The 9,432-nt window shown below is 45.4% G+C and overlaps 1 protein-coding gene across 1 annotated transcript; it reads right to left on the bottom strand.

Moving 5' to 3' along the window:
• On the bottom strand, positions 1 to 1,379 carry LOC109751769 (uncharacterized). Its single transcript, XM_020310655.3, has one exon. The coding sequence runs from the start codon at positions 768 to 770 to the stop codon at positions 135 to 137; it is 636 nt and encodes a 211-aa protein (XP_020166244.1). The 5' UTR covers positions 771 to 1,379; the 3' UTR covers positions 1 to 134.
• Between the last annotated feature and the right edge of the window lie 8,053 nt (positions 1,380 to 9,432).

Raw genomic sequence — 9,432 nt, 5'->3', positions numbered from 1 at the left:
TGTGTTTACAAAATTGAATCCCGCCTTGGGGCTCGCTGTTGAATTAGCAAGACGACATCAAAAAGTATCATCACATCTTTCATCAAAGAGTGGGAGAATGGAAACAAACAAACACACAAACATGGAGGAAGTATCTAGCAGTTTTTGTCGGCCTTTTCTAGCTTGCATTTCACTTTTTCGAACACCACCGTGGTCGTCTCGGGCTTCACGAGCTTGAGCTTGAGCTTGCAGGTGGCCTCGATCTTGCACTTGGTGTAGCGCGCTGTGTAGCTCACTTTGCGGGTCAGCGCCACCTCCACCTCGAACACACCTGTCTCGTTCTCCTCCTTGTACTCCACCACGCCGGCGTTGCCCAGCGACACGAGGGCGCCGTCTGATCCCGAGTCAAGGCGGTAAACCATGGTCTTCCGAGGGGGATGCTTGTCGCCCTTGTCAGAGACCTGCACGCGGTCGAACTGCTGGCCGTCGAACTTGTAGGCGGCCTCGAACGGCTCCGTGTTCTTGATGCTCATCGCCCAGTTCGGGTTGCGGACGTTGAGAGTCAGCGAGAGATTGTACGCCAGCGCCGTCACCGGGGTGGTCAGCAGTGCGAACCTGGTCAGCGACGCGTCCTCCACGGTGATGCTGACGTGGCGGAGGAAGGCGTAGGCGGCCAGGAGGACGGCAAAGACGGCCAGGACGGCGAGGACGCCGAAGCAGATGCAGCCGTACTTGATGTTCTCCCTGGTCCTGTATGAGATGCAGCCGCAGCAATCGTCGCAGCCGCACATCGTTCCCGCCGGAGGTTTTTCTCTATTCAGATCTTGGAGGAGGAGGTGGTGGTGCCTGCTATTGACTTGAGAATTTGAGCTCTGGTTAAGCTAAGCGTCGTGGTGGAATGGAGGAAGCGAAGCACTCCTATAAATAGGCCAACATTGTTATTCACACTTGGGAGTTGGGACCATCCGACATGTATATATTCCATTATTCCATGGAAGAAACCATCCGATTCGGCAATTTCCCAAGTACGCCCGAGCGCGACGACTTGACTCAAGATTCGTCGTCCTCCACGCGGTTTGTTTTACCACTGCTGCTGACTTTTAGTGGGAGTATGAGAAAATGGGTCCCTTTCCTCCATGTGAAGAAAGGGGGAAAAGTGTGAAAGGCTGGTTTATTTTTTTCGAAATGGCAGTTATCCTGCATTCATTAAGAAGAAGAAAATTGCTCAGTTAATTAGCAAAAACCGAGCAAAAACCAAATTGCCCGGTTAATTATGAAGAACCGGACGAAAATCATGACAACCGCTGAGCGGCACAGATAAGATACCCTAAGCACCACTTCAAAGAGGGTCTCACCGAGACAGCATTCATGAAAAGGTTGGTTAATCATATCAAAAAGAAAAAAAAATCCGGAGCGAACCAATCATCTGGAGTTTGCCGTCGTTAACTTCACATTTTGATCTCTAACTCGATAGGGTCTCCTGATGCAATCTATATCTATACCTCTATACCTACTAATAAAGTAAGGTGAGTTTTTCCAATCTTTTCATCCGTTCATCATTGAAAAGATTTTTTTTTCTATTCGAGATGGTACTAAACTATTATCTTTCGTCTATTAGAAAAGGAAAAACGCCTGAATTTCGTACATGGGCTGCCCACAGTGTGGCCTAGCAAAGCCAGCCAGGTAATTTTCATGCACACGCAGGTGGGGAAACCCTATTCAACGAGCATCAAATAGTTGCAAATTCGCACAGGGCGCCCAAGCTGGGGCTGAACCGTTTTTTTGTTTGTGCTATGATTCATTTTTTCTTTTTTCCATTTCTTTCTCTTTTTCTTTCCTGTTTCTTTAGTCATTTTTCCTTTCAAGTTTACTTTTCTTTCTCTCTTTTTTCATAAATTCTATTTTTTCGAAAAAGTTCACAATATCATAAAAATTCCAGTTTTTAAAAAATGTTCAGAATTTTAAAATATATTCCATTTTAAAAAATGGTCAGAACATTAAATCATTATTCTCATTCAAAAATAGTCGTAAATTAGCACAGTGCGCCCAAGCTGGGCTGAAGCATTTTTTTTGGTTCTGTGTTATGGTGCTATTTTTCCTTTTCCATTTCTTTCTATTTTCTTTCCTGTTTCTTTTGTCCTTTTTCTTTTCAAATTTATTTTTATTTCTCCCTTTTTTGTAAATTCAAAATTTTCAAAAAAGTTCATAATATCAGAAAAATTGATTGTTTCAAAAATGTTCAGAATTTTAAAATATATTCCGTTCTGGAAAATGTTCTGAAAATTAAATCTTTAATTCCATTCCAAAATTGGTTCAGATTGAAAAACAAATTGTTGTATTTTTTCCTTGTGTTTACGAAAGTTGTTCGAGATTTTCCAAAAAATTTGCATTTTAAAAATGTTCCAAATACAAAAATATTATTCTTTTAGTGAAATGTTCGCAAATTCATAATAATGTCCGAGTTTAAAGAGACACATTTGCAAAAATTGTTCTGAATGTTCAAAATATGTTTCCTTTTTAAAAAAAATCATAAATTAAAAAAGTTCAAGTTATTGTAAAAGGTTCATGTTTTCAAATAAAATTGTGAATTTCGAATGTTTCAAATTTTGTTGTGTATTGCTGAAAATGTAAAGAATTTGAAAAAAATGTCTGGGATTTTCAAAATTATTCATGTTCCAAGAATATTCAGCAATTTATATTTTTTCAAAAAAATAAAAAACAAATATTGTTTTCAATGTGACATTAGAGTTTGATCTTAAAGGTTTGAGCTGGCCATTGGTTGGTAGGACTCTCTCTTCGAGTGGCTAGCAACATGTATCAGGTCTTTGAGGGCATGATTTCGATCCTTGAACTCATCATTTCTTGGATTTTTTTGCGCCTTACAAACACAGGTCATCTTGGAGCCTACCAGTGTGGTGGTCCATATACGAACTGATGTGCGTCCCACGCGCTATTTTACGCAACTAACGCCATATAATAGCCCCCACGCAGTTGGTACAAGAAACAAATTGCTCCGTCGCACAGGCAGTATTGGGCCTCAGGCGCACTCTCCTACTGGGTCGTCCGAGGGAGCAATTTTTTTCTTGGGCCAACAAAAGAGAATATTTTGGTTTGGCTCGAATAAAAAATTATGGGCACGTGAGCGCTAAAATAATCAAAGAGAATAAACCCTAATAAAGAAGGGACATTGATGTCTGGTTATGCGCTAAATATGCTAATGTAACAGGATTTATGCGCTAAAATTAGTAATCCATCCGGTTATGCCATCTTAAGAGAGAGTGGTCGAAACAACTGTGCTCCGAAGGTCGCCGCATAGCTACCAAAAGAGGAGGCAGACAAAACCCCGAGGCAGAGGCGGACCGGAGGAAAAAAAGGCACGAGTTGGGTTGTTGCCGCTACGCCGACTAACCCATCACTATCAAGATCTCGCAGCACAAACATGACCCGCAAGAAGAACACAACTCCTGTCTCTATCAGACCGCTATGGAGATTGTTTTTGTGGACACATCAATTATCTCTTCCATTGTTTCTCGCAAAGAAATATCTCTCCCGTTGCAACGCACAGGTATATGTGCTAGTGTATACAAAGCAAACAAAGTACAATAATACTACACACACGGGGAATCTTCAATGGACTCGCAGCCAATTCATTAGCCCGTAAATCACCCATTAACCCCGTATGTCTCCATTACTCAACAAAGTATATAGGTGGTTCGTGTGATCGTGTATAGGACTTACCAGTAGCTCAATGTGGCGTGGGATGGTCTGGAATTTGCTTTTGTTATTCACCCACTAGGAGCATCCGAAATGTATATGTTAGAATACAATTTGTAATAGGATTAAGACTCCTACTCGGATTGTAATAAGCCTAGGTCAGGTGCGGCTTGGCTCGTATATATACTTCTTGTATCGGCGTAATATTGTATCAACAATTATTCAATACAATTCTACATGGTATCAGACTTACGATCCTAGGGTATGGCTAACCCGCCGCCCCCTCCCCCCGCCGCCGCTCGGCTACTCCGAGCGGCACGCTGCCATCGTCGCCGCCAAGGTCGCCGCGGCCGCGGCCTCCTCCGCCTCTACCTCTACTCTAGCTACACCTCCTCAACCATCCGGCTGGCGTCCAAGTTCAAACTATCGGGGCAAAAACCCTAGGCCGCCGCAGTTCCGCACGGCGCCCGCTCCTGCTCCGCCCTTGGCTCCACCAACTACGCCACCACCGCCTCCGCCTTCATCAACTGCACCACCACCGCCGCCCGGATGGCGCCCATCTCCTGATCCATGGACAGGGCTAGTCCAGGCGTGGCCTATGCCCTGGTCCGCCCCTACGCCATATGGTGCCCCGCCTGCCTATACCGTGGCTGGCAGCCCGGTGCTCGCCCTCACACCGGCGCGCCCATCCTCGCGCCCCGACAGCCGGCGGCCGCGTACCACGCTGCTCCCTCCTACGCGCCACCGATCTACAACACCAGTCCTTATGCATCATATGGCGCTCCATCGTCCCCCTAGATGCAGCAGTACAATGATGGTGTCTCTCTCTTTACGCCGATGCCAGCCCTACTGCCGACACCACCACACCCGCAAGCGCCCATGACTACACCGGCCTCTACTTCGACTACGAGCTGGGACCAAGCTGTCTTTCTTCTTCTAACTAGTCTTCTTCTTCTTCTTCTAACTAGTCTTCTTCTTCTTCTTCTTCTAACTTTCATCTTTCCAATTTGCAGATTTGCTTTACATGAGGAAGCTTGGATTCATGGAGTGTACTATTCTGATTATGTTTAATATGTATGCATGGATATGTTGTTGGAAACTAGTTTCTGGTTATGCATGTATATATGGATATGTTGGACTTTGTTGAACTATGTTGGATTTGATGAAATATGATGTTGGATATATATGTTGTTGGATTTGATGAAATATGATGTTGGACTTGCTGTTATATGTTGTTGGATATGTTCCATATGTATGCATGTATATCTGTGTTTGAAACCCATGTCAAATTAAATGGATTAAAATAAAATCAGGGGATATGCAGCCTCTTTGCCGTCTGCTAGCGGACGGCAAAGAGCTTTGCCGTCCGCTAGCAGACGACAAAGAGGACACGTGGCAGTCACCTATGCAAACTGGGAACACTGGCTGCCTATTTGGTCATTTTGCCGTCTGCCATATTTGGTCATTTTGCCGTCTGCTGGCAGACGGCAAAGTGACCAGCTATGCCGTCAGCCAGCAGACGGCAAAGATTCATACCTCTTTGCCGTCTGCCGGCGGACGGCATAGTTGCACACGTGGCAGCTTCCCAGTTCTGCCTAGCTGAGCTCTTTGCCGTCCGTTGGCAGACGGCAAAGAGCGCCGTTAAACCCCTAACGGCTCTCACGCCACCGCACTGCCGTCCGTAGTCTTTGCCATCTGCTGGCCTCGGATGGCGGACGGCGTAATCCTTTGCCGTCCGTTTGTGGGAAGCGGACGACAAAGAAGGCCTTTGCTGGCATGCGTTCATCCGGACAGTTTGTCGTCCGCTAGCGGGCGGCAAAGAGTTTTGCCGTCCGCGAACCATGCCTTTGCCGTCCGCCATGGCGGACGGCAAAGAAGCTGATTCCAGTAGTGACAAGGGAACTCAGGCACGCATTGGATTTTTGATTCTGGTGCTTCTCGTCATATGTCTGCATCGAGTAATTTGCTTTCTTCTTGCACACCTTCGTCTTTTCCCTCTATTACTCTCGATGATGGATCTTCAATTCCTATTTTCTGTGTCAGTCAGGCTCAAATCCAATCCCCAACTAAGCCTTTGCTTCTTCGTGATGTTCTTGTAGCTCCTGCTCTTATTAAAAATCTGATTTCTACTCGCCAAATCACCACTGATAATGTTGTTTCTGTTGAGTTTGACCCCTTTGGTTTGTCTGTGAAATACTACCGGACCAAGGCCGAGATCGCTCGATTCAATTGCTCTGGTGATTTATATTCTCTCCATGGTGTTTCGGCCGCTGCTCCTCCAACATCTATGGTGGCCTTTGTTGACCTGTGGCACCAACGTCTCGACCATCCCAATAAAAATGTGTTATCCACACTTCTTAGTGAATTTTCAATACCTCGTCATAGAGACACTCATAATTCTTCTATGTGTCAGTCATGTCAATTGGGCAAACATGTCCGCCTTCCCTTTAGTTCCTCTCAATCCTCTAGTACTTTTCCTTTTGAATTACTTCATTGTGATCTCTGGACATCACCAATAGAAAGTGTATCTGGTTTTAAGTATTATCTCGTGATTCTTGATGATTTTACTCATTATGTTTGGACTTTTCCTTCACGCAAGAAATCCGACGTTCATAATATATTCCTTAACTTTCAGCGCTATGTCTCGGTCCACTTTTTCCTCCCTATAAGATTCATACAATGTGATAATGGTCGTGAATTTGACAACTTTAAAAATCGAAATTTCTTTCTACAATATGGAATTCTCTTGCGTTTATCCTGTCCTTATACCTCCCCTCAAAACAGCAAAGCCGAGCGTTCTCTTCGTACTCTTAATGACATCATTTGCACTTTGCTTGTTCACTCTTCTCTGCCTCCGACGTTCTGGGCTGAGGCCCTCCACATGGCCACATATTTACTCAATATTCATCCATCTAAAGTTAACCCGCAAACTACTCCTTACTTCTCTTTATTTCTCTCTCATCCAAATTACTCTGACATCCGCGTCTTCGGTTGTCTTCGTTTCCCAAACTCCTACTCCACTTCTCCTAACAAACTTTCCCCGCGCTCTATCCTGTGTGTCCATCTAGGGTTTTCTGATGAGCACAAGGGTTATCGTTGTTTAGATCTTCTTAGTGGTCATGTTCATGTGTCTCGTCATGTAACCTTTGCTGAAAATATTTTTCCCTTTTCCGAGCGTCAACAATTAGATCCCAACTCACCCATGCCGTCCACTAGTCCCTCTCGTCGCAATCATCTTCCCTTCTTTTACCCGCCGACCTATCCAGCGAAACCAGCTGCTGTAGCGGATCCTGCCGCCACCACTTCTGGCATCACCTCTTGTTGGGGAACGTAGTAATTTCAAAACATTTCCTACGCACACGCAAGATCATGGTGATGCATAGCAACGAGAGGGGAGAGTATGTCCACGTACCCTCGTAGACCGAAAACGGAAGTGTTAGCAAAACGCGGTTGATGTAGTCATACGTCTTCACGATCCGACCGATCAAGTACCGAATGCACGGCACCTCCGAGTTCAGCACACGTTCAGCCCGATGACGTCCCTCGAACATCGATCCAGCCGAGTGTTGAGGGAGAGTTTCGTCAGCACGACGCCGTGGTGACGATGATGATGTTCTACCGACGCAGGGCTTCGCCTAAGCACCGCTACGATATTATTGAGGTGGACTATGGTGGAGGGGGCACCGCACACGCCTAAAAGATCAATGATCAATTGTTGTGTCTTTGGGGTGCCCCCTGCCCCCATATATAAAGGAGCAAGCGGGGGAGAGGCGGCCGGCCAGGAGAGGGGCGCGCCAGGAGGAGTCCTACTCCCACCGGGAGTAGGACTCCCTCTCTTCCTTGTTGGATTAGGAGAAGCGGGAAAGAGGAGAGAGAGAGGAAGGAAAGGGGGGGGGGGCGCCGCCCCCCTCATTGTCCAATTCGGACTAGAGGGGGAGGGGGCGCGCGGCCTGCCCTATCCGCCTCTCCTCTTCTCCACTAAGGCCCATGTAGGCCCATTAAACCCCCGGGGGGTTTCGGTAACCTCCCGGTACTCCGGTATATATCCGATAACCCCCGGAACCATTCCGGTGTCCGAATATAGTCGTCCAATATATCAATCTTCATCTCTCGACCACTTTGAGACTCCTCGTCATGTCCGTGATCACATCCGGGACTCCGAACTACCTTCGGTACATCAAAACATATAAACTCATAATATAACTATCATCGAAACTTTAAGCGTGCGGACCCTACGGGTTCGAGAACTATGTAGACATGACCGAGACACATCTCCGGTCAATAACCAATAGCGGAAACTGGATGCTCATATTGGCTCCCACATATTCTACGAAGATCTTTATCAGTCAAACCGCATAACAACATACGTTGTTCCCTTTGTCATCGGTATGTTACTTGCCCAAGATTCGATCGTCGGTATCTCAATACCTAGTTCAATCTCGTTACCAGCAAGTCTCTTTACTCGTTTCGTAATACATCATCTCGCAACTAACTCATTAATTGCAATGCTTGCAAGCTTAAGTGATGTGCATTACCGAGTGGGCCCAGAGATACCTCTCCGACAATCGGAGTGACAAATCCTAATCACAAAATACGCCAACCCAACAGTACCTTTGGAGACACCTGTAGAGCACCTTTATAATTACCCAGTTACGTTGTGACGTTTGGTAGCACACAAAGTGTTCCTCGATAAACGGGAGTTGCATAATCTCATAGTCATAGTAACATGTATAAGTCATGAAGAAAGCAATAACAGAATACTAAACGAACGTGTGCTAAGCTAACGGAATGGGTCAAGTCAATCACATCATTCTCCTAATGATGTGATCCCGTTGATCAAATGACAACTCATGTCTATGGCTAGGAAACATAACCATCTTTGATCAATGAGCTAGTCAAGTAGAGGCATACTAGTGACACTCTGTTTGTCTATGTATTCACACATGTATCATGTTTCCGGTTAATACAATTCTAGCATGAATAATAAACATTTATCATGATATAAGGAAATAAATAATAACTTTATTATTGCCTCTAGGGAATATTTCCTTCAGTCTCCCACTTGCACTAGAGTCAATAATCTAAATTACACAGTAATGATTCTAACACCCATGGAGCCTTGGTGCTGATCATGTTTTGCTCGTGGAAGAGGCTTAGTCAACGGGTCTGCAACATTCAGATCCGTATGTATCTTGCAAATTTCTATGTCTCCCACCTGGACTAGATCCCGGATGGAATTGAAGCGCCTCTTGATGTGCTTGGTTCTCTTGTGAAATCTGGATTCCTTCGCCAAGGCAATTGCACCAGTATTGTCACAAAAGATTTTCATTGGACCCGATGCACTAGGTATGACACCTAGATTGGATATGAACTCCTTCATCCAGACTCCTTCATTTGCTGCTTCCGAAGCAGCTATGTACTCCGCTTCACACGTAGATCCCGCTGCAACGCTTTGTTTAGAACTGCACCAAATGACAGCTCCACCGTTCAATGTAAACACGTATCCGGTTTGCGATTTAGAATCGTCTGGATCAGTGTCAAAGCTTGCATCAACGTAACCATTTACGACTAGCTCTTTGTCACCTCCATAAACAAGAAACATATCCTTAGTCCTTTTCAGGTATTTCAGGATGTTCTTGACCGCTGTCCAGTGATCCACTCCTGGATTACTTTGGTACCTCCCTGCTAAACTTATAGCAAGGCACACATCAGGTCTGGTACACAACATTGCATACATGA

The sequence above is a fragment of the Aegilops tauschii genome, chromosome 2, assembly GCF_002575655.3.
Source record: "Aegilops tauschii subsp. strangulata cultivar AL8/78 chromosome 2, Aet v6.0, whole genome shotgun sequence".
In the NCBI taxonomy this organism is placed as follows: Eukaryota; Viridiplantae; Streptophyta; class Magnoliopsida; order Poales; family Poaceae; genus Aegilops; species Aegilops tauschii.
This window is presented reverse-complemented; position numbering and strand designations above follow the sequence as displayed.